At 36.6% G+C, this 25,549-nt stretch overlaps 1 protein-coding gene across 1 annotated transcript in view; it reads right to left on the reverse strand.

Annotated features, from left to right (window-relative positions):
* Nucleotides 1-25,549, reverse strand: part of DST (dystonin) — a 483,034-nt gene that overhangs the window by 215,379 nt on the left and 242,106 nt on the right. The window contains exons 6-7 of the mRNA XM_055329608.1: nt 3,583-3,672; nt 977-1,054 (exon numbers count right to left, since the gene is read on the reverse strand). Of these exons, the coding sequence (XP_055185583.1) occupies nt 977-1,054; nt 3,583-3,672 (168 nt within the window). The remainder of the gene's footprint in view (nt 1-976; nt 1,055-3,582; nt 3,673-25,549) is intronic.

Below are 25,549 nucleotides of genomic sequence, written 5' to 3' on the forward strand. Positions count from 1 at the left end.
CCAAAAACATTTCAGAAAAAGAAACATAATTAACCATCAGTCCTTCTGGAAACTTCTACTAGAATTAAGAATAATAAGGTAAATAAAAATAAGATTGAACCAATTTAAGTACTGAGTGTTTATTGGAGTTTAAAAAATAAAAGTACTTTAATGTTCATAATAAACTAAATAAATGAATAATAAAAAATAATGTTTACCTCTCCCCATTTCCCTCCCTTCCTTTTTTCCTTACTCCATTACCAAGCAAAATGTTGCCACCTCTGATTGCTCATTGTTTTCAGTAACTTTCCATTCTCCTGATGTTTTCTCCTTTTTTCTACTAATCGAAAAATTACCAACACTTTGGCTTATACCACTACAATACTACAATGCCACCAAATCAAGATCGTATCCAATATGGTGCACATTCTTTAACATTTCTTCTAAAACCTCAAGGAATTGGAGACTATTGTCAGACATACTGTTTTATTTTTAATGACTTTTGATTACCCAATATTGTCTACTTATAAAAAACAAAATATTGCCTTACCACTACTAAGGATTAAAAATGCTTACACTAAAATTCTTTTTAAGTATTACATAAGCTATTTTTTATAAAAATAACTTTGTACACTAAGTATAAATAATGAAGTATTGCCCCACTACTAAGAACTGTTCATAGGCATTCTTAACATTCTGTTGCTACTAAAATGTCATTAACTTCCTAGACAAAGCATTCCAATTCTAACCAAAGGAAATCAGTAGCTCTTATTCAGATGGAAATGTAGTTACTTATAATTCCTCTGCACTTATACTATTAACTTCTTTTTTCTATGGAGCAAATGTTTGAAAATATTTTTAAATGTTTATCTTACAAAAGCACAAATTTCATCATTATAATTCACAAATTTAACCTTTTCATCCCCTGACATGTTTCTATATAGATTTACTCAGTCACATATGTTTATATGATTATAGTAATTGAAAAACATCATACCTGGCGTCTTTTCAAATAATCAAGTGCAATTTGTACATTCTGTAGTCTGTGAAAACGCATCCGACCTTTTTCTCTGGGCTAAGAATAGAAAAATGCAGGGTATAAAAAAACTTACAGTTTCTGGTACTATTGACCATGCTAAATTTCCGTATCATACACTTATGATAATTATAGCCTATAAATATATTTTATGCTCATCTTAACATGTCAAAACAGTATTTATTATTCAGATAAGCCCATTAGATTTTTTAAAGATACTTTTAATTATTTTGTATTATCTAAAATTGAATTTATTTTTTTTTTTTAATTTTTTTAATTTTTTTATTTATTTATGATAGTCACAGAGAGAGAGAGGCAGAGACACAGGCAGAGGGAGAAGCAGGCTCCATGCACTGGGAGCCCGACGTGGGATTCGATCCCAGGTCTCCAGGATCGCGCCCTGGGCCAAAGGCAGGCGCCAAACCGCTGCGCCACCCAGGGATCCCCCTAAAATTGAATTTAAACAGCTAAGGGATTTCTCCGAATATGTTTTATCTAAACATATGCTTTGTTTTATTTAAACAAAAGGAAAAGAAAAAATACCACAGAATATATAGACTTTTTATAGTCTCTATACCACAATTCTAGCCTACAGTTTATTAACTTTGGATGCACAGAATTAAATACCATTCCCCACTTTGCCTTCTTAATAAACTCTATTGTCAAGCGGGTTTTAATAATTATATATGTATGGCATGTTAATGAAAATGAGGTAAAGTAGCATGCAGTTAGTATAAAAGTTGCCAAGAGGGAAGAAAGAGACAGTTTTACTTAGCCACAATAGAGGAAGAGAGAAAAGCAATTAAAGTCACTTAGTATATTTCCTCTTTATTTTAGCTTTTTCACAAAATCAGTTGGACTCTTAATAGTTTTACAATGCATGGGGATGGACATGATTATTTACTGTCTCAGGAAAACCAGCAACCCATAATTTTTTCCTTCGTGCAGTTTTCCTTGAGAAGTATTACAAGTTTGCAGAAGAAAAACATAAGGAGATAGAGCTGAGAAGATGCTTAACAAAAATACAAAGAATGGAGTTGAAATTTACCACATAAAATCTTCCAAAAGGAAGAAAAGGGGAAAAAATGACAGCTTAGCTTCTCAAATATGAATAGGTTATTGAAGCCAAAGGCATCATAATGAAACAGACAGCACACTACAGAATGGAAAAATAGGCTCTATATAACAGGTAGAAATACTGTTGATGAATTTATCCACTGGATCCAAAAAAAAGCATAATTTCCAATGAAATCAGGGGCACTTGGGATGTAGATGACAAAAGAAGCATATCTATCTTGCAAAGGTGGGCTGAAGTCAACTAAGTGTCTGCAAAGGTGGGCTGAAGTCAACTAAGTGTCATGAAGATGAAACAGCTTTGTAGGTTCTACCAGGACTCCAAATTTTAAAACCTTCCCCACTTATAAATAAAACAAGACATAGAAAATCAAATGTCCATCAAATACCTATCGCCAATATGACTTAAAGCTTAAATTTAAATAGTAAATAAATTTCCCTAAGTCCTTTCAAATAAAGCAATAGCTGCCACATTTGAAATATAAATTCCAGGAGTGGAACAAATCTGCATAAAAATTAGCAGGCTAGTTGTCAAGATTTCCGTATTAATATAAAAGGTATATATAATTCTTTAGCTAAAATGCCATCATATAATTTAAGCACATATATTTAATTACCATGCACTGCACAGTAATACATAAATAAATTTAAAGAGAAAATATTTCTTTTGTCCAATTTTTTGGTACACACACATCCACCTCATTGTGGGTTTTGGTCCTTTCTAGAATTTCTTTAAAAGGAGCCCGAACCCATGGGTTACTTCTCTATACGTTAGCGCTCACCACACTGTAATGGCTAGGTTAGTCGAGTTATGGGGGCCGACACCTACCCCCTTATCCTCATCCTCCACATCCTCATGCTGTTCATATTCGCATGCTTCTGTTGCACTCACCAATCGTAAGGTCTTCAAAAAATCTCGCTCCCTTGGCTAATGCATATAACAGACAGAAGATAGGACAGCAAAGACACAAGACAGACCAGAAATGAAAAGAAGAGCATGAACAGAACATAATGAAGGAGAACAGGTAACCAAGAAGAGGAAGTAATGTTCACAAAAAAGGAAATGACACTTGTGGAATGGGTTAGACCATTTTTCAGAAAGCAATGTTTATTTCTTAGCTATTTGTGAGTCTTTTAATATGTGGTTATATTATGCATCCAACTCTACTAAGCAAAAAAAACAAAACAACAACAACAACAAAAAAAAAAACAACCTGAAGGTAAAAAAGAAGCAAGAACAAAAATAGTAGTTTAAGTATAGAACTGATTTTATAAGCAAAGTAATCAAAGTGTTTCCATCTCCCAAATTCACATCATTTGAAGTCTGAAAATGATTAGGAATCTAACCAGAACTCTTTTCTTCAGGCAGAATTCAGAGCTCAAAAGATTAATGTAGCAAAAATCTGAACAGTGTCTACTGACAACACACTGGTCCCACCCATGTGGATGGGATTACATGTTCTTCAAACTAAATTAAGAAATGTAAAACTTACCAAGGTATCTCCAGAAAGAACCTCTAAAAGAGAGATTAAATTGTGTCCATCCCTTAAGTCTTCATAGAGATCATTCACATGTTTTCGAACCTACATAGAGAAAAACAATTTAAGTTTTGGTTCTGAACCTAGCATCATCTTTAACACTCAGACAAGAACAGAGACAAGTAAAAAACATTCCTCATCTGGTGTTCATTCTCACAGTGATGTTTTCACTAATTCTCTCATTACTTAAAAACCAAATTTAAATTTAAAAAACAAAAACTAAAAAAATAAAAGTAAACTGCAAATTAATAACTCCTAAATACAAACAGAATTGTTCTATTCTTAACATACTAGAATTAGTATAGGTTTGGGCAACTACATGGAGTTACAATTTTTTTTAAATACAGGCAATGGCAATGACCTTCATGATTCCTGATATAACACTCAGGGCCACTTTAGCAGGAGGACCAATTTTTACCCCTCCCCTCTACCTGAGTTGTTTTTCCTATTCTTTGTGCCACAAGATCCAGGATGCCAGAGATATACACACTGCATACTTCCAAAATCCAGAAATATAAACTAGGTGAAGGGTCCATAAGACTCCATATACTTACTATTTTTGAAACTTCCTATGAATCTACACTTATTTTAAATAATTTAAAAATTATTATTTAAATAATTTAAAAATTATAAATTTAAAAATTCGTATGAATCAAGTTAGAAGGCCTCTGCCCAAACCTTCCTCTGTACAACATAAACCTTATGACAGAGGGTTTTTATAACTATGTTAACACCAGCACAAAGTTAACACTTAAGCTATAATAGCTTCCTCCTCCATTCCACAGGCCTGAGTTAAGCTTGTGATTTCAGAGCACAAATGGTCAAAGATTTCCCAAAAGCTTTGTTCAGTCTGCCAACTAGGGATATCTCCTGTAAATATCTGGCCTACTGTAAAGTTTGTGCTAGAGAGACAAATGTCAAAGCAGGCTATTAAGATGGCTATTCCACAGTGGGTTGGCATGTTTTCATTTTCTCACCTTTTAGTGATTCCAGGTTATATTACTTTGTGCTGCTCTCATGAAAGTAGCCAAGGAAGTGGTCTAGAGGCAGAGACCAGAATCTCATCTACATCACACACAAGGCACATGCCCTATATGCTTGCCAGTTGGTGTAGTAAACTCTTACTCTTAAGGGTTTTGTACACATGAATCAAACCTCTCTGCACTTCCAAAATGTCAAGTGAATATACAGTACAAAATAATAAAAAGATCTAAAATATGATCAAATCTATCTGCATACATAACAAGCAAGACGAGGCCTAATGTAAACCAGAAACAAACTTTTAATGGTTGAGCTTTTCATCCTAAAAAATTTTTAATGTCATTAAATTCTATTATCTTAAATTGACTATATACATGTTTTGTAGTTTCTTTTATTAATGCCAGAAAATATTTTTTTAATAAGGATTTTATTTATTTATTCATGACAGACACAGAGAGAGAGAAGTAGAGACACAGACAGAGGGAGAAGCAAGCTCCATGCAGGGAGCCCAATGTGGGACTTGATCTGGGAACTCCAGGATCACACCCTAAACTGAAGGCAGACACCCAACCGCTGAGCCACCCAGGCATACCAATGCCAGAAAATATTTTTGATTAATGAATAAAAAATTTCCTTAAGAGTTTCATATCATATTTATTAGTTCCTATGTGTTTTTGCCCAAATCATAGAACTTTCAATATTCAATTAACTACTTATGCATCATTAACTAAGTATAAGTATTAAACTTAGGCTCAATAGCTCTAAATAACTGCTAATATCAATAGCACCTATTAAATGGTAACACTGAAAGTGAGTCAAATTATTAAAACGAGTGTCCTATCTCCACAGACATTTTATTTTGATTTCCTAAATCCCAAGAAACATTAATTGAATCATTGGTATCACAAGATAATGATACAACAGTAAAATAAAGTTTAAAAAATACTTTATTTTCCCTTAAAAAGAAAAAAAATACTTTATTTCCCTTAAAAAAGGAAAAAAAGAAAATAGCATAACACATTTTAGGTAGTCCTAATTTAGAAAGCTTATAAATATTTTTTAAAGTTATAAAGTGATTATTCTATCCATTAGAATATTTACCTTGGGATATCATTAAATGATAATCCTCTCAAGTCCTTAATTATATTTCAGAGACAAATACATTTTCAAGGATCTTCACAGGAACACATCTTCATGCATGACACATATGCATACAGTAAGCAACTTAGTGAAGTGAGTACTAACCCTTTTCTACTCACATATTAGAGCACTATAAGAATTCTCTGAGTCCCATTCCAAAGCATGAGTTTAATTTATAAGGCTAAAGACCTACTTAAAAAAAGGCAGAGGAGCAATTCTTATAAATTTCTGTACATCAGTACATCTAAACCTATGTACTTCTTTGTGTTATCTCCAGTGTAACTAGAAAGCAGCCTAACTGTAAAAGAGCCTGAACTTAGATCACGTTTATATAAACAATATTATATAGTTCCTGATCCTGAATTAATCTCTCAAAATAAATTACTGTATGGTATAGGTCTGACATCCTCAGCACATTATCAGGATGAGGCCTCTGATGACAGTAACTAACATGCAGTGCTAAGAAGTCTGTGCTCTCCGGTCCACTGTACCCGCCCACGCCCTGCCAAAGCCACACTTCAATCCACATCCACTTCCTATGTCATTCTCACTCCCAGACAGTTAAAGATGAAGTGTGATTCTGAACACTTATTTCATAGGAAGGCAATTTCACAACTTGCCTTGCCAGACAGAACTAAACTTTCTTTCTAACATGAGGGAAACATTCCAAAACCAGGTGTAATTTTTCATCATATTTATGCAACAGTAAAGAAAAATGAAATTAGGCATGTGTAGAGAAGGATAATAATATTATTATGCCATGCAAAACTAAGTTAGGTTAAAAAAAATGTAATAAGGGAAAAATAACGAGGAGGCCTGCGTTTTAGTATTGCTTCTGCCACCGGTCTCAACTAGCACCAGCAGCCTCAACTCTCTGGGAGTCAATTTTCTCATCTGCAAAATAAAACTTTAAACACAAGGCCTCTAGTTCAAACTGGAGAAGAAAAATTCCATTATCTTAAAATAAAATTATCATTTTTAAGAAGTAGTGTAGCAACTAAAAATATGTAGAATAGAAAACTATTTTTTTAGTCTTATGCCTTAATTTCTTAAGAATTTTAGGAGAGGGGCACCTGGGTGGCACAGTCAGTTGAGCATCCAACTCTTGGTTTCAGCTCAGGTTGTTTTCTTGGGGTTGTGGAATCAAGCCCTGCATTGGGCTCCATGCTCAGTGTGGAGTTGGCTTGGGACCTTACCTGCCCCTCCCCCAAAATATGTAAATAAATATATTTTTTAAGAACTTTAGGAGGAAATATAGGAATAGACTAATTTAACTTCTGTAATGCCTGAAAAAATCCTGAGGCTTTGCTTATCATGTAACAATATCTACTCTTCCTGTCTCAAGTGATTATTCTAAGGGTTCACAGAAATACTATAATTAGAAAATGCTACACAACTGCAAGATTCCATTATCATTCTCTTTATCATCCTATGTGAAACAAATGTTACCATTCTGAACAATAATAAACACAACAGTGCCTGGCTGGCATGTCAGAAGAGCATGCAGCTCTTGATCTCAGGGTTGTGGGTTCAAGCCCTGTGCTGGGTGTGGAGATTAAGTAAAAATAAAACCTTAAGGGGAAAAAAATGAGTTACAAAACAAACAACAATAAATACAAATACATACATAATGAACTATTACTAAGTATCTGACCCTGTCTGTGTGCAAGTGCTTTATAAATATGGTCTCATTTTCCTCACTACAAAAAAAATGGGATGAAAAGAATGTTAATTAACAATTAAAAATCAGCATTATGGGGAATAAGTGCTAGTGCTAGTGCTAGTGGATGAAATGAGTGGAAGTAATTGAGATTCTATAGAAATATCTGATCAAGTGACCAATTTATGAAGAAAACAAAAAAAGAATTAAATACTTAAACTGACACAGAAAAGCTTTTTATTTTGTCCTAAGTCTGAGTCATAGACACTTGACCCGGTAACTTTCCTTCACAGATGACTATACTAACTGCGAGCAGTCTTAACCTTCCGCTTCAATTTTTAATAAAACACTCTTTCTTCTCATTTTGGAAATTTTCTCCCTGTGGGACAAAAGTCTGTCTGAATAAATAGTGCTGGGGGAAGTGATGAGCAAAGTGAAAGCATTCTGAGATACTCTGGGATTAAATTATATAACTTGAATTACATAATAAGGATGAAGCATCATTTTCTGTATTTCATACGATTCTCACAGAATTTTGCAGAGCTTTATAAAATATGTGCACTGCACTGCATCTGTATTTCACCCCTAGAGGGCACTAATCTTTTGCTTAAGAAGAGTCTCCTAAGGAAGGAGACTTCCTAAGGAAGGAAGATAAAGTACAAAATAGGGGAGGAGGGCACATGGGAGAGATATTCTATACTAGATGCTGGTGATGATGATACAGGCAATTTACAATTCATTTTTGAGAGAGAATAGATTATGCCAGGTCCATATCATCTAAATGGTTTAACTGATCAAAAAAACTACTGTAAAAATTTTATTTTGTCAACTTATAATTGTTTGGCTTTTCATTAACTAAATCAAATTTAACCCTGAAGATAAGATCATATACCTGCTTATTTAAGTAAATATTTTTAAGACTGCCTTTCTCAAAAGTCTGATTTTGTACTGATTGATGTGAACCAGACAAATTCCACAAAAATTTTACTTCCCATATTTAAATTTAGTTACCATGTTGTTGCTGTTTAGTTCAGGTCACTAAATATTTACTGAGCATCCATTTATGTTGGGGTATCATTTAACTTCTAAGAGTACAAAGATGAAAAATAAGAGAGTGCCGTGCCACTTCTTGAAGCCTGCAGAATGGGCCGACAACCATACAGAAATGAGCGTAATGTTCCAAGGGGAGGGAAGAGCAAGAACGAAGAAAAACATGCAAGCTGGCATGCAACTAACTGTACATGAGTTCCAAGGAAGGAAAACAGCCCTGAAATCAGTGAAATGTGAGGCAGGAAAAGGTGATCTGGGAGACCCAGTAGCTTTACATACCACTTTAGGAAGCTCAAATCTTTTTCTAAGCAAAGAGAACCACCAAAGGCTTTTAAGCAGAACAAGGACCCAGTATCTCTGACCAATATAAAAGCTTCTTTGTAAAGTATTATCTTAAACAAAAAGAAATAAAGTATTACTTGCACAAACCTAAATCACAGATAAAGCTGCTGAGGGTCAATCTATACACAATAATGGAGGAAAGTTCTCTCAGAAAAAAGCAGAGAGGGCATTCCATCCCTAAATCTTGGGTAAGATGCACACATGCTAGCACTGCAAAGAGCAAAATACCAGCCAGAAGCATTCACAGCCCTCTTTTAAAGCAGTCCTACATTGATCCAAAAGACGCAGTATTCTGGAAAACAACTAGCTATCTTTAGAAAGGAACATAAATAATAAAAGAAGGCTTGTCCCAAATAGAATCGCCTCACAGACTACTAATTGGGTGAAGAGAAGGGGGACAGTTAGCTTCTCAGTGAAAACTAGGAATTAGAATGTTTTACAATGCATTTTTTATTTACTTCAAACAAATACATTCATGAAAAATAAGCTACCACATTCTCCTGGGAAAGCTCCTTAGATATTCTAGTTCAAAAAAATAATAATAACAATCTATATAGTACCTTCTCAATTACTGATGAGTAACTGATGCTTTTAAAATACACAGAAATGCTTAAAAACAATGGATTATCTTGAACAGTTATGAGACAGGGAAACCAACCAAAGGATCTCATTAAAGAAAAAGCTGTTTTTTTCCTTTGTTTCTTTTCCTGCTTCTATTATTGCTAATAAGACATGCATGCCCCTCTTACAAATACTTTAAAGTATGTCTTCCTTATTTATAAAGGTCAAGGAGTTAATCATTTCTCTTTGGAGTCTTCTAGCCCAAGTCCCCTGGCTCCAGGGCATATAAGTGACTTGTGGAAGACACTTGAGCACTCAACCTTGTTCAACCAGTTCCTGGATGTCTGCTAGAACATGTAAGCCAGACCACCCAACTCAATAAGAATTCCAGGACTCACCCACCTTCCCACCTTCCCATTTCCATCTCTCCCACCCCTGCCAACACCAGGAGCCTGGCTGGCTCAGTCAATGGAGTCTGCCACCCTTGATGTCAGGGTTGTAGGTTTGAGTCCCGTGTTGGCTATAGAGATTACTTAAAAATAAAATCTTTAAAAACAAAAAATTCTAGGGACACCTGGGTGGCTGGCTCAGCGGTTGAGCATCTGCCTTCAGCACAGGGTGTGATCTCGCGGTCCCAGGATCGAGTCCCACGTCAGGCTCCCTGCATGGAGCTTCCTTTTCCCTCTGCTTCTATCTGCCTGCCTCTCTGTATGTGTCTCATGAATAAATAAAATCTATAAAAAACAAAAACACAAAACAAAACAAAAAACCAAAATACTCCAGACCCCTCACAAAGATAAGACTCCTGGTTCCTTTTCCTTTCAGAGTCTCCCACTCTTGTCTGTAGCTGCTCTATATGTCCTCAATAAACTCTGCTCTTACTTCCCCTTGGTTCCTGTTTGACTTCCATTCTGAGAGAAGTCAAAGACTCTCTTAGCTGGTCCTGCAGGAATCCCCCCCACACCCACACCCACCCCCAGCCCCGAGTCCTCAGACCAGCCTGACTGCATCAGTAGTCACTTTATCTGAACAGTGTTGTTTACTTCAGCATTATTTCTTCAAGAGTTGTGAAAGAATAAAGCTACAGCTTAGAGTCTACCAAAATTATTATAAATTCCAAATTGGTGCAAGTAAGTATAATGGGTGGTTGTGCTTTTTTGTAGTGAATAGGTTAGGTCATCATCAAGGTCGCACACAATTCATCTCCTTTACTGTTTTATAAAACTTAAAATAAAGATATTTGTCATACATTTTAAGGTATTAATGAAAACAATAAGGAAGAGCTTAAAATAAATCACTATTGGTTCTGGGCAGTACAATCTGTTCTTTGACAAAGATTTCTCTTCTAATCTCAAGGTAGAACATTAGGTGGTTAAATAATATAAAAGCATTTTATTTTACTAATAAATGTTTCAAGATTTGGAACAGTTTAGTCTTTACTTATGTATTTTTTATTGTCTCTTTTGTACAGTTTAACTATTGTCATAGGAATATTTAAAATTTTAAAAGCATGTAATAACTATTTTCTGTAACAATCTGTTCTGGCTTTGGGACAGTTGATTCTGGTTTGGGTTAGTTTGGGTTTGACTCCTTTACATTTCCTTCCATTCTCCCCTTTAAGGGAAGACAGAAAAAAAATCTGTATTTGTGTGTCTTTCTCCATTAGCCTTCAGATCTTTGATCACCTGCAGATCTTAGGTCAGACTGTTTGCAGAGCTATAGAGCTCTTGTGCTAAGCAATTACAAATATTATCACTGAAAGAGAAACATGAATTCAAAAATCAATTACTCTGCATATTTTTTGCATCTGTCCACTGTTTTTTGTAGTTAATTTTTATTAAAGACATGTTCTAGATAACCTCCATACTACAATGTCAGATAAATGAGCACTGATTTATAAAGACATCAGCATTATCCATTTCATGTAGTCTTTGGAGGAAGGGGTCGTTTTTGCATTATTTTAACTGAGACGAAAGGATGTTCCTGTCCAGCATCTTCACCAAGTAAAATCCAGTGGTGTTTGACAGGAGGATATAGACGTTACCTTTTAGAAGTTTTCAAATATCCTCATTAATTATATATTTCTTTAAACCATTTATGACTTAAAAAAAATCATGGTAAGAGCTATTCTATCAAGAGCAGCTTTCAATAATAACATAACGAAAAGAGAATGAACCAATCATTGGCATTTTTCTTTAAAACTCTATGCACCACCCCCGCCAAAAAAAAAAGTCTACGCCCAACATGGGGCTTGAACTCACAATGCTGAAATCAAGAGCTGTATGGCCTACCTCCTGAGCCAGCAAGGAAGGCATCCCTAATCAATGGCATTTTATAATCACCTCTTTCCCATTTACCTTCTCACAATTTGAGCAAAAGAAAGAAAAAGCTGAGAAAACTGGGAGAGGGGATCATAATTATTTAATGCTTCTAATGAATAATTAATAAGCTAGTTAATGAGACTGCATTTTTTCATTAGAAACTAAATTTTGATGTAAATGTTAATATGTAACTATAATAATAATGTATTAAGACAAATAATGACAGCTAAGTACATTACTATAGTAGCTGTGTGCTACATGTGTTCATATGTGCCAAGTCCTAGAAAACATAATTAGACATAAAATAAGCCTGTTTAACCTATGTAGTCTGTAACTACAGCAGCAAAGTCCTGTTCTTTACCACCAACATTTCAAACAGATTCCACCATATTTTCAAATCTGGGCTTCTACTGAAAAAGACTTGAAACAGAATTGTGCATATTTTTCAGTAAAAACCATGTAAAATTATTTTTAAAAATTTGTAATTAGGGGCACCTGGGTAGCTTAGTTGGTTAAGTCTGTCTTTGGTTAAGTCACAATCCCAGGGCCCTAGGATAGAACCCCACATCAGGCTCTCTCCTCAGCAGGGAACCTACTTCTCCCTCTCCCTCAGCCAGCTGCTCCCCTTGATTGTGGCACACTCTCTCTCTCTCTGTGTCAAATAAATAAATAAAATCTTTTAAAAAATAAAATAAAAATTTGTAATTAGTTTTATTTAAATTACAATCATGATCAAAATTTACAATTTATTGGGACACCTGGGTGGCTCAGTGGTTGAGCTTCTGCCTTCAGTTCAGGGCATTGGTCCCAAGGTCCTGGGATGCAGTATATCCCCCCCTCCCCTCATCCCCTCCCCACCCCACATAGCACTCCCTACAGGGAGTCTGCCTCTCCCTCTGCCTATGTTTCTGCTTCTCTCTGTGTGTCTCTCATGAATAAACAAAATCTTTTTTAAAAAATTTATAACTTACTCAAAAAAATCTGTATTTCCTCAATAAATCCCCACTTAATGACTTTGGTAAGGTTACACCAATGTCCTAAGTCAGGTTCAGAATAATTACAAGAAATTGGTGATGCATATAGGTAATACATTAAGTTCCCATATGAAAATAAAGACAGCTCCTGGGATACAGAAACCTATCAGTCATTTGCCCCTTAATGCCAAGTCACTTCATCTGATTGATCTTCTTATTCTTAACACCTAATATCAATTTCAAAGAAACTTTAATCACAGTTGGTAATTAGACAGAATAACTTGGGGGGATAGGGGGATGGGAAGGAGGGTAGTCTGAAGGAAGCACTGCAGTGTGGGGGAATGGTAGGATTCCAAAGTAAGAGCTTTTAACACTGAGAAGGCAGCAGGTGAACTTTGGGCAGCTGGTAAATGGGGAGAGGAGTTCAGGAAAGATACAGGGAAATGATAAAAATGTCAACTACTTCACAATTCTGATTAAAGTGCTGGTTGTGGCACCTGCTTACTGAATACTTTTGAGTTGAATCATCTCTTTTGGGGCATTTGCCAAATGCCCCATAGGGTGTCAATGGCTAACTTCTTATATAGTATTTCAACAATTAAGAGATACTTGCCCCCAAAAAGAGTTGTCCTCTCTCCTGTGGAACCATTTAAAATACCTTTTACTAGACCATATTCTAGACCATATTCTTACACTATGCACAAAAATAAATTCAAAAATGATTAAGAACTTAGATGTGAGAGCTTGAAACCATAAAAATCCTAGAAGAGAGCACAGACAGTAATTTCTTTGACATCAGTTATAGCAACATTTTTCTAGATATGTCTTCATGGGCAAGGTTAAAAAAAGGAAAAATAAGCTATTAGGACTACATCAAAATTAAAAGCTTCTGCACAGCAAAGAAAACATCAACAAAGCTAATAGGCAACCTACTGAATGGGAGAAGACATCTGCAAATGGCATAGCTGATAAACAGTATCCAAAACATATAAAGATATTATACAACTCAATGCCAAAAAAAACAGCCAATTAAAAATGAGAAGACATGAACAGACATTTTTCTAAAGACATACAGTTGTTGGCCAATAGACCTATGAAAAGATGCTCAACATCACTTATCATCAGAGAAATGCAAGTCAAAACCACAATGAGATATCACTGCATACTTTCAGAATAGCTAAAATAAAATACACAAGAAACAACAAGTGTTGGTGAGGATCTGGAAAGAAAGGAACCCTCATGCACTGTTGGTGGGGATGCAAACTGATGCAGCCACTGTAGAAAAGATTATGGAAGTTCCTCAAAAAATTAACAATAGAAATACCGTATGATCCAGCAATTCCATTACTGGGTATTTACCCAAAGAATACGAAAACATTAATTCAAAAAGATATATGCACTCCTATGTTTATGTAGCTTTATTTGCAATAGCCAAATTATGGAAGCAGCCCAAATGTACACACACACACACACACACACACACACAAATGGAATACAGCTCAGCCATAGGGAAAAAAAATGAAATCTTGCTGTTTCCAACAACATGGAAGAAGCTAGAGAACAAAATGCTAAGTGGAATCTAAGAAACAAATTTAAAAAAGAGATAAACCAAAAAACAGACTCTTAACTACAGAGAACAAAGATATGGTTACCAGAGGGAAGTAGATGGGAGGATGGGTGAAATAGGTAATGGGGATTAAAGAGCATACTTTCCATGATCAACAGAGTAATGTACAGAATTGTTGAATCATTCTATTGTATATCTGAAACTAATGTAATACTTACTGTATGTATGTTAACTATACTGGAATTTAAAGACTAATAGAAAAAATTTAAAAATACTTTTTACAACACAGCTATTTCTATAAAAAAAATAAGTACTACCTCAGCACACACACAAAAAAAATCAGAGAACCAACTGATCCTTCAAAACCTAACTTCATCTACTTCCTAGATGATGTCTAGCATGGTTCTGCCAATCCTCAACCAAATAGCCACTTGCTGGAATGCTTGTCATATGAGTCAGGCTCTAGGCTGAGGAAGAAGCAAGGCCCTCACAGAGAAGGCTGAGTGCTGGGCAAGTAATAAAATCCACCTCTGTGGATAAGGATCCATGGGAGGTGGAGCTGGCAAGTTCAAATATCTCCTGGTCACAGCATCATGTATACTTCCTGGTGTCCCTTTCAGAGCTCTGAGAGAGAGATACCAAGGAAGGAATCACACAAGTGGTTGCTTCATCTCTTTTTAAGTATCAAGGGCTGGAAAATCTATGGGGTCTCTCAGTAGCATATTTTATAGTTTTAAGGCCTTTACAATACTCATACTTTGTATATAAATTAATTCATTCTTTAAACATAAGCCCATTTCTTCAAGTCCTTACAAACAACCACTGAGAACAACTGGCTGTATCCTCTTCATTAAACCTTTGAAATAACACCGGATTGTGATTAAGACAACTGTCACAGGGAGATGAACACTGAAACTATTTTTAAAGACACCCCCAGAAGGGAGAAGAAATGTGTGGGAAATATCAGAAAGGGACACAGAACATAAAGACTTCTAACTCTGGGAAATGAACTAGGGGTGGTGGAAGGGGAGGAGGGCGGGGGGTGGGGGTGAATGGGTGACGGGCACGGAGGGGGACACTTGACGGGATGAGCACTGGGTGTTATTCTGTATGTTGGTAAATTGAACACCAATAAAAATTAATTTATAATAAAAAAAAATGTTACTATCAAAATAAATAAATAAATAAATAAAGACACCCCCAAGATGAGATTCCACACCTTTGCTACAAATCCATGCTAATGCTTAACACCTCTTCCCTGTTAAAAAAAAAAAAAGTTTCCTTAAATCCAGATGAAACTCTTACTCCCCAGTATAATGATGTACATTTTCCCAAATAAAACCACTGTAAAAAACAAACAAACAAAAAAACACTGTAAAACTATTTATGAAACTGATAAGTTTGGATAGAGTCGAAAACACAGGTTTATTCTATTAATTCCCTAGTAAAAAAAAAAAAAAACTGACAGATGTTTTATCGGCTGTTGTTAAAATCAAGCTCTGCAACAGATTTGTATCTTTTGTAGGAAGATTAAACCTTTCAAAGATAAATCCTTAATTTCTTCAAATTGATCACATTACAATTTTGCCAAATTTCTAGAGTCCATTTACTCACCCAAGGCCTGTGGACCACAAATACTCAACAACTAGTCCTCCCAGATGTTCAGGACCCTTGGAGAGGCTGCACTGCTGCATTTCTGTCTCATACTGAAGCCTAAAATATAAGTGTTGGCGATTTTCTCCTCCCTCCTCAGTTCTGAGCGCTCAAGCCCTCCCTCTCTGTCTCTCTTTCTCTCTCTCTTTTTTCTGAGTACACACACACTCTCTCTCTACCATTGGAGCCTGATGCAAGGCTTGAATTCATGATCCTGAGATCAAGACCTGTGCTGAGATCGCGTCAGATGCTTATTAACCAACTAAACCACCCAGAAGCCCCAGCACCCTCTTAAATTAACAAGTTTCAGCAAGAGTAGGCTTGAGCCAAGTAAGATTTAGCAATCAGAGGTCACATTTCTAAAGGTGATCTATGGAACACAGCTGTGGGTGTACTGCAAGACATATAGGTCTCAGTGCCTGAACAGCAGAGCTTCACTTCTAATCCCAAAGCTAGGAGAATTTGAAAAGAAAGTCAGTGGAATACTTGAGATTGTATTCTCATTACTACCACTGTCATATCTATCTGCTTGTACTCATGGTATTCCCTCTACCCCAAAATGCTACTTTATTCCCACTCCTTGCCTGGCTATTGGAATCTTACTTTTCCTTCAAGGTCAAGCTTTAATGCCACCTAGACTGAGAAAGCCTGCACTCATATATTCCTTGGCACTCATTTATTCCTTGGCTGATTCTAGAACACCAGTCATCATTTTCCTTACAGAATCGTTTTAAGTACATGATACACTTAAAGATAAGCCCCTTAAAAGGACAGGGCTCTGTCTTAGGTCCTCATTGTAAATGTGTCATCCTTTGCACAGTACTTGCCATATAGTAAATATTCAAAGAAGGTTTGTTCAATAAATAAAAAATTAGTCATTTGCACTTGCCTGTGAACATAGTCATGCCCTCAGCTGTGGGCCCTTGAATGCCTACACAGTTACAGGAAGAAAAGAAAACCTCAGAAAACAGATTTATGAACTCCATTAAGCCACCTCCTAGCAGGGATCTGTCTCTACCCCGAGGGCCTCTCATGGCATCTATGAGAGTTCATACCTGGCATCATGTCCTATCACACAGTTGGAGCTAAAATGCTGCTGAATGACTAACACAGAGAGGAGAAATGTCCATCTTGGCACAGCAAGCTTCTGTTTTTAAACATCCATACCTAGAGGATCCTCCTGTTTTACATCACTTGGTACAGCTTCAGCAGTATCATAAGCAATACTGCCGCACCTAACGAGTTATTTTCCCATGCCCATCTAAATTAGTCTGGTTATTTAAAAAAATAAATCGGATTTATTCAGATAAATCAAATTTCAAGACTGAATAATTAATCTTGTAACAAAATGTTTTTAATAAAAATAGACATATACATCACTGAAACATAATAGAAAGTCTTGAAAAAGAATCACATATTTATGGTTTTTGACAAAAGAACAAAAGCAATTCAGTGTTGAATCTTTTCAAACTGATACTGGGAAATTCAATATCCACATGCAAAAGAAAAAAAGAAAACCCAATAATAAAAGGGCATATAACCCAATTTAAACATAAGCAAAGATCTGATAGAAATTTTACCAAAGATACACAAATGTGCATTAGGTATATGAAAAGAGGTTCAACATCATTAGAGAAACACAAACCACTATCAGATGACAAAGCATTTCATACCCATTAGGATAGCTAAAATCAAAAAGAAAGACAATAAGTGCTAGAAAAGATTTAGAGAAATTAGAACCCTCCACATGGCTAGGGGAAATATAAAATGGTGCCACGAGGGCAACCCAGGTGGCTCAGCAGTTTAGCACCGCCTTCGGCCCAGGGCATAATCCTGGAGACCTGGGATTGAGTCCTGCGTTGGGCTCCCTGCGTGGAGCCTTCTTCTTCCTCTGCCTGTGTGTCTCTGCCTCTCTCTCTGTGTCTCTCATGAATAAATAAATAAAATCTTAAAAAAAAAAAATGGTGCAACGACTCTGGAACAGTTTGGCATTCCCTAAAATGTTAAACTGGATTTATCATATGACTCAGTAATCCCATTCCTAAATAAATATCCAAAAGAAATGAAAATATATATCCGTACAAAGACTTGTATATTCATGTTTACAGCAGCATTATTCATAATAGCCAAAATGTGGAAACAATCCAAATGCCACTTAACTGTTAGATGGATAAACAAAATGTGACACAACCACAGGATGGAAACACAACTTGCCAATAAAAAGGAATGAAGACATATGCTACAACACGGATGAGCCTCAAGCACATTGTGCTAAGTGGAAGAAGCCAAACAAAAGAATACACACTATATGATTCTATTTTTGTGAAATATCCAGAAAACATGAATCTTATTAATACAGAAAATATATCAGTGGCTACCTAGGGCTGGAGAGGGGGTAAGGAGAGCATAGGGCAAATGGGCACAGGCTTATTTTTGGGTGATGGAAATGTTCTAAAATTTTGATTGTGGTAATAGCTGCATAATTCTGTAAATTTACTAAAAACCATTCAATTATACAATTAAAATCAATGAATTTTGGGGCACCTGGGTGGCTCAGCAGTTGAGCATCTCTCTTTGGCTCAGGTTGTGATCCGGGGGTACCAGGATCGAGTCCCGCATCAGGCTCCCCAGAGGGAGCCTGCTTCTCCCTCTGCCTATGTCTCTGCTTCTCTCTGTGTCTCTCATGAATAAATAAAATCTTTAAAAAGGAAAACAAAAACAATTTTGTGTATAAATTTTATGTCAAGAAAATCTGTTCTGAAAAATATTTTAATCACACTCCCTTTGAGTTATCAAATGGCAGCAATGTTTAGACAATAAGAAATGTTTATACACATCACGATTCTACAAGAATTAATGATAATGCCCAGAATATAGGACAGGATGTTAGATGGTTCTAACATGTCAATACATACAACTGAGATACAGTTTAAAAAGATGCACGATTTGTACTTACTGAAAAACAGTTCTAAATATAATCAATTGATAAATAAACAAAAGGATTGATCATAATATTAATAAAGGTGGGAAAGTTGGCAATGCCAAGGACTATAAAACCTTTAATCTAAACCAAAAAGGAAATAAATAAATAAACAAACAAACACAAACAAACCAAAAAGGAAGTATATATTAAGAGAGCAAAAAGCAAAGGAATAGTCATAAAGGATTACCTAGTAATCTAGTTTGGGAACGTCTGAGTGATAGAAGAAACATTTCATTCACTTTATTTTTTATTATTCTTTTTTTTTTTTAAGTAGACTCCATGCCCAACAAGGGGCTTGAACTCACAACCTTGAGACTTAGAGTTGTGTGCTCTACCTACTGAGCCAGCCAGGAGCCCCATCATCTACTTTATATCAGTATTACTCCCTGAATTTTTACTTGAAGTGGCATTTGCATTGGGTTTATCTTTCACTACTATCTTGACTCAAAAGGAATTATCACAGAAATAAAATTTTGCCCTAAAGTAATATACTGAGCTGGCCTATTCAAAAACATTTTGGTAAATCAAAGCGAGAAGCTCATTCAGAAAAGCAGCTGTGGTAAAATTACATTGATAGAACCACAGCTGGCCTTAGATATAGGAAAGGAAACTACCCTCATAAATGGGTTCACGGGATGCACAAGTGACCATACTGTAAGAGGTCACTTTCAGGCAAACAGGCCATACTTCCTCATCTTCCCCCTTTAAAGACAGCCCTCGCCCACTACCTCCTTGCAGACAAGCCTCTCCTCTACTGTCCAGGCCAACATTCCCTCACGGTATCAATAAACTTTGACCTCCTTTGTTCTGCCACAGGTGAATTCTTTTACCTTCTACATCTGCTTCTACCAGATTCTGGATCACTACCTGGGGGCCCCCATCCAATCAAGAGACACCCCATTTAGAGATTATACATATCACACCACTAAAATGAATATATACAAAACTTTACCCAAAAAAAATATATATATAAAACCTTAGCATTACAGAGAATCAAGAAACTTTTTTTTTTTAAGAAAATTTTCTGCAAAAAACAGACAGTAAATATTTTTTGTTTTCTAGGGTCTTTGGTGTGACAACACATAAGTGAATAGAGCAGCTGGATTCAAAACAATTTTATTTACAAATACCAAATTCTGAATTTCATATAATTTTCATGTGTCCTAAAATATTATTCTTCTTTTTATTTGTTTTCAATTCTTTAAAAATGTAAAAAGAATTCTTACTTCATTAGCTGTACCAAAAAAGACGCTGTGGCCAGATCAGACCCAGGCAGCAGAGTTTGCAGATCTCTATGCCCTTCCCCACCCAGAGTTCCTGGTTGAGATGCAAATGCCTTTAGGACTAGCAGTCCATTAATCATTATCAGTCCTTTACTCTTGGAAAGGAGATGAATTATACAGCTGCCCTCTCTTTTTATAGCAAATTAAGAGTGGAATAAACAGTTTTTACAAAATAACATTATCTTGGTCTTTTCTAATAAAAGCAATATGTGTCTTTGTAGAAAAACTGGAAAAACAGTTAAGACTAAAGAAGCCATCTTACAATGGAGAAAGAAAAAAAAAGGAAAGGTAAGTAAATAGGCAAACAGCTCAATATGTAAGGGGAGGTGAAAGGGGGGTAGGCAATAAAAACAAAGTTGAGCTCTGTGGATAACAGTAGCCCATGCTCTTACTGTATAACTGATTACCTGGGGGAATTAATTCAACTCATTTTCTGCCTTCAACTCAAGAGTCTTAAAATTTTCAAATGGAAAAACTAAAAGAAAATATGCTAGAAAAAGAAATGTATGACATAAAAAATGGCATCACATAAAAACGAAATAAAGGGAATAGAAGTATTTGACAAGAAAAGTTTTTTTTTTAAAGAGACAAAAGAGTTTCTTCAGATATTTCAGAACTGCCATATACAGTTTTTGTCATTCTGGTGGTGGCTGGGCCAAAACAAGTAGGTGGGAGTTACAGTGAGCAAATTTTAGACAATGAAAGAAACAGCACAGTTATAATTCAAGTGGACCAAAAGTATAAATTGTCTATAAATTAGAAAATCAGTGACCCAAAAGAAAGGCTGTGAGAAAATATTCTTGCAATGACAAGCAAATTAACTAGATCCTGTCCAAATCAGGGATTCTAATTAATACAAAATTAATTACATTTGCTTTAAAGCAGTCACTTTAAAACTCTCCTGCAGGATTTCCCAAAGGGATGTTAATAGATACTCTGATAAAAAGAATCCATGACCAAGTGAATTTGTGAAACACTGAATTAAAAGGGTTCTTTACCACAGAAGTTCTGTCTTTAATATGCTAATATATACCATAAATCTCTTCAACCAGAGAGTGCTGTTTCCAAACTCTACTAGAAATGGAAACTTTTTTTTTTCCAACTAGGACATCTCACAATACCATCACACTGGTTTTCCTGGGGGGATGTGAAATATGCTGCTCCTCTGCAAAAAGGTATGTTTTTTTAGTTGATCTTGTCAAATCAGGAAAACTAATTTTTAAAATCCACTAAGAAAAGTACTAACCAGAAATTAGGTTTACAAGACAAAAGTTGGGAATTTAATAGCATGGATTAAACATTAAAATTGCTCTATTAGACATAGCTCAGTCAGTTAAAAGTGTTTGCCTTCGCTCACCTTGTGATCTCGGGGTCCTGGAATCAAGCCCCATGTCAGGCTCCCTGCACAGTGGGAAGTCTGCTTCTCCATACTTGTGCTCTCTCTCACTCACACACTCTCTCTCTCTCTCTCTCTCTCTCTCTCTCTCTCTCTCACAAATAAGTAGATAAATTCCTTTTTTTTTTTAAGATTTATTTATTTATTCATTCAGAGAGAGCGAGAGAGAGGCAGAGACACAGGCAGAGGGAGAAGCAGGCCCCATGCAGGAAGCCTGATGCGGGACTCGATCCCGCGTCTCCAGGATCACACCCCAGGCTGCAGGCGGCACTAAACCGCTGCGCCACCGGGGCTGCCCTAGATAAATTCTTTTTTTAAAAAATTGCTCTACTAAATACAATACTCAGTTTTAAAAGGAAAACCACAGGCCCAAGATGGAATGAATCACTTATGCCAGGCCAAGTCACATAACTGAAGCTTTAATTTTTAATTGCAGTTTCAGGCTCCCCGCGCAGTGGGAAGTCTGTTTCCCCAAACTTGTGCTCTGTCTCACTCACAAATAAGTAAATAATTTTTTTAATTGCTTTACTAAATACAATGCTCAGTTTTAAAAGGAAAACCACAGGCCCAAGATGGAGTCACTTATGCCAGGCCAAGTCACATAACTGAAGCTTCAATTTTTTTTTAAGATTTTTTATTTATTTATTCGAGAGAGAGAGAGAGAGAGAGAGGCAGGCAGAGACACAGGCAGAGGGAGAAGTAGGCTCCATGCAGGAAGCCCAAAGTGGGACTCAATCCCGGGACCCCAGGATCACACCCTGGGCCGAAGGCAGGTGCCAAACCGCTGAGCCACCCAAGGACCCCTGAAGCTTCAATTTTTTTTAATTTTTTTAATAATAAATTTATTTTTTATTGGTGTTCAATTTGCCAACATACAGAATAACAATTCAGTGCTCATCCCGTCAAGTGCCCCCCTCAGTGCCTGTCACCCATTCACCCCCACCCCCCGCCCTCCTCCCCTTCTACCACCCCTAGTTCGTTTCCCAGAGTTAGGAGTCTTCATGTTCTGTCTCCCTTTCTGATATTTCCTACCCATTTCTTCTCCCTTCCCTTCTATTCCCTTTCACTATTATTTATATTCCCCAAATGAATGAGAACACATAATGTTTGTCCTTCTCCGATTGACTTACTTCACTCAGCATAATACCCTCCAGTTCCATCCATGTTGAAGCAAATGGTGGGTATTTGTCATTTCTAATGGCTGAGTAATATTCCATTGTATACATAAACCACATCTTCTTTATCCATTCATCTTTCGATGGACACCGAGGCTCCTTCCACAGTTTGGCTATTGTGGACATTGCTGCTAGAAACATCGGGGTGCAGGTGTCCCTACGTTTCATTGCATCTGCATCTTTGGGGTAAATCCCCAGCAGTGCAATTGCTGGGTCGTAGGGCAGGTCTATTTTTAACTCTTTGAGGAACCTCCACATAGTTTTCCAGAGTGGCTGCACCAGTTCACATTCCCACCAACAGTGTAAGAGGGTTCCCTTTTCTCCGCATCCTCTCCAACATTTGTTGTTTCCTGCCTTGTTAATTTTCCCCATTCTCACTGGTGTGAGGTGGTATCTCATTGTGGTTTTGATTTGTATTTCCCTGATGGCAAGTGATGCAGAGCATTTTCTCATGTGCATGTTGGCCATTAAGCTTCAATTTTTAATTGCAGTTTCAACTCTGTAGCCTCACCCTGCAATGAAATCTTAACTGGTCAGGCATTTTCTGGTTAGCACCAATAAGGTAATCCATCACAAGGCCCTCTCTATCCCCCAAAAGTAGATGGGGGTAATCTACCTTATAATAAGACCCCGATATTCCCCCTAAGGGAAAGTGACCTTGCCTGAAACAATCGTTTCTTTTGCTAATAACTTCCTTTTCCCACTCTTATTCCTATAAAAACTTTCCGTTGTATACATCACCTCAGAACTCCCCTCTACTTGCTACACGGGATGCTGCCAATTCATGAACTGCTTAATAAAGCCAATGAGATCCTCAAATTTAATCAGTTGAATTTTCTTCCTTAACATCAGTAAAATCAAAGTGTCTGCAAACATGGTTTCTTAAGTTTAAGTTTACAGAAAATAAAACTCAAATGTTTAAAACATATAGGATTGTGAAAATTAATATAAGGAAACCTCACTAAAATGAAATTGAGAGACCAGAAAGGGGCGCTTTCACACACTACCATAATGCTCAGCATCAACTGCAGACCCGATAGGAAAAATCACATTTCACAAGTCAATACTAGTTTAGCTACTACTTTACTAACCCTGCCTGAGGAAGGAAAGGTTTCCTCTTCCCCCAGCAACAAGCAACAGCCCAGCCAATGAGAAACTGTCACAATTCAGCCAATGAAAAGCCACCATACTCTGAACTTTCAGTTTACTCCAAGGGACTTTGTGTTTGTGATAGCACAGCCAACTCTCTCCTTTCTAGTATAAAGCCCTCCTTTCCAGTATAAAATAGTGTCCCTCTCCTTTGCTCTCTGGACTTGCCCATGGCTTTTCCTATGGCTTTTTTATGTAGCTTACTTACACCATACTTCAAGTCTTCCTCAATAAACCCATTTTTGCTGGCAAAATAACTGGCAGTTTTATTTTTTTTTAAATTAAGAAAATAGTTACAAATTGTGAAATAAAAGGATACAACCAAAATTTATGAATTCAGCACAATTTTACTTTTAGAACTCGTCAGGGCAACTATATCTTTCTGGTATAACTGTAAGTACATCTAAGAAATGAGATTTATATACTGTTCTCCAAGAATTCTGTAAGTAGTACTGCTTTCTGGAGATTTTAATGTCCTGAGGCTTTTTTTGTTCGAGAACTACCAGAAAGTTGCTAATGGCCTTACAGAAGACTTAAGTGCCAAATTCTTTGCTCAAGCAAACACAAGCTGTGTTTGTGTTTATGGCTCTAATGGGCTGTTGCTCAGTAGAAGTGAAGTACTTTATCTAGGCAAACTCAATCAGTGACGTGATGGCTCACAAATCATACAGTTAGCTGCCAAACACTTGCAGCATCTCACCTCAAACTGTCATGCTCTTGGAGGGGAAAAAAAAAAAAAAAGGTGTTAGTGTGGGCCCTAGCTAGACCATGGAAAACACATTCCTTTATTTAGAATTCACCATTTAATTGGCATCCATTATTATAACATTACTATGGAATCACTACAGCTGTACTCTTTGGACAGTGTCCTCTTTGCAATATGTAGGCAACATTAGGATTCAATCCCATAAAAATGCAAACATCAGGACCACATTTGTCACTGCTATGGAAGACAGGCCAAATGAGAAGTTTTTTGATTATCTTAATGGTCTAGTTATAAAGAGGGCACTATTCTCTATTTTACAGATAAGGCCAACAAAGAATTAGAAAAAGTCAAGGTCACATCTCTAGTAAATAGTCAAGGGTAGATGGGAGTCCAAGCAGCTCAGCCCAAACCCTGTGCTCTCAATCGCCACACTATACCTTCCCTGGGTTCTAAAGGACAATGGTGAAATATAGCTCAAAACGTAGGAATAGGTTAAGAAAAGCTACACACACCAAGGCAGACTCCAGGCATGACGAACTTGTTTCCACCTTTGGCTTTCCTACCCACAACTGACTTTTTTTCTTGAATGTTTCTGAAATTCCACCAGAGATCTCTCTTCCAGCAGTATGGCCAGAATACTCTATTATCTATGGGTGGCAGTGAATCAAGTTCCTATCAGTCCTTCCCCCTCACCCTAGCTAAGACCTACTGACCTTGGAGTCCAAGATGGAACATGAAAACTCTGGAACACAGTGCCTTAGGAGGATACATACATGCACTGGGCCCTTGAATAAAAAAGAGGGTAATTCTAAGGGATGAAAAAAGATTTAGAGTGAGGTTTAAACTTAAGCCTATTAAACTCTTTCTTCTCTAGTGTATTGTTTCCTTGATATCAGGACTTGAGCTCTTAAGTATAAAATAGAGTATTCGGTACACAAGATCTAGTGGGCTAGGGCAGCCAGGGTGGCCCAGCGGTTTAGC

Source organism: Nyctereutes procyonoides, unplaced genomic scaffold (genome assembly GCF_905146905.1).
Source record: "Nyctereutes procyonoides isolate TBG_1078 unplaced genomic scaffold, NYPRO_anot_genome, whole genome shotgun sequence".
Classification (NCBI taxonomy): Eukaryota; Metazoa; Chordata; class Mammalia; order Carnivora; family Canidae; genus Nyctereutes; species Nyctereutes procyonoides.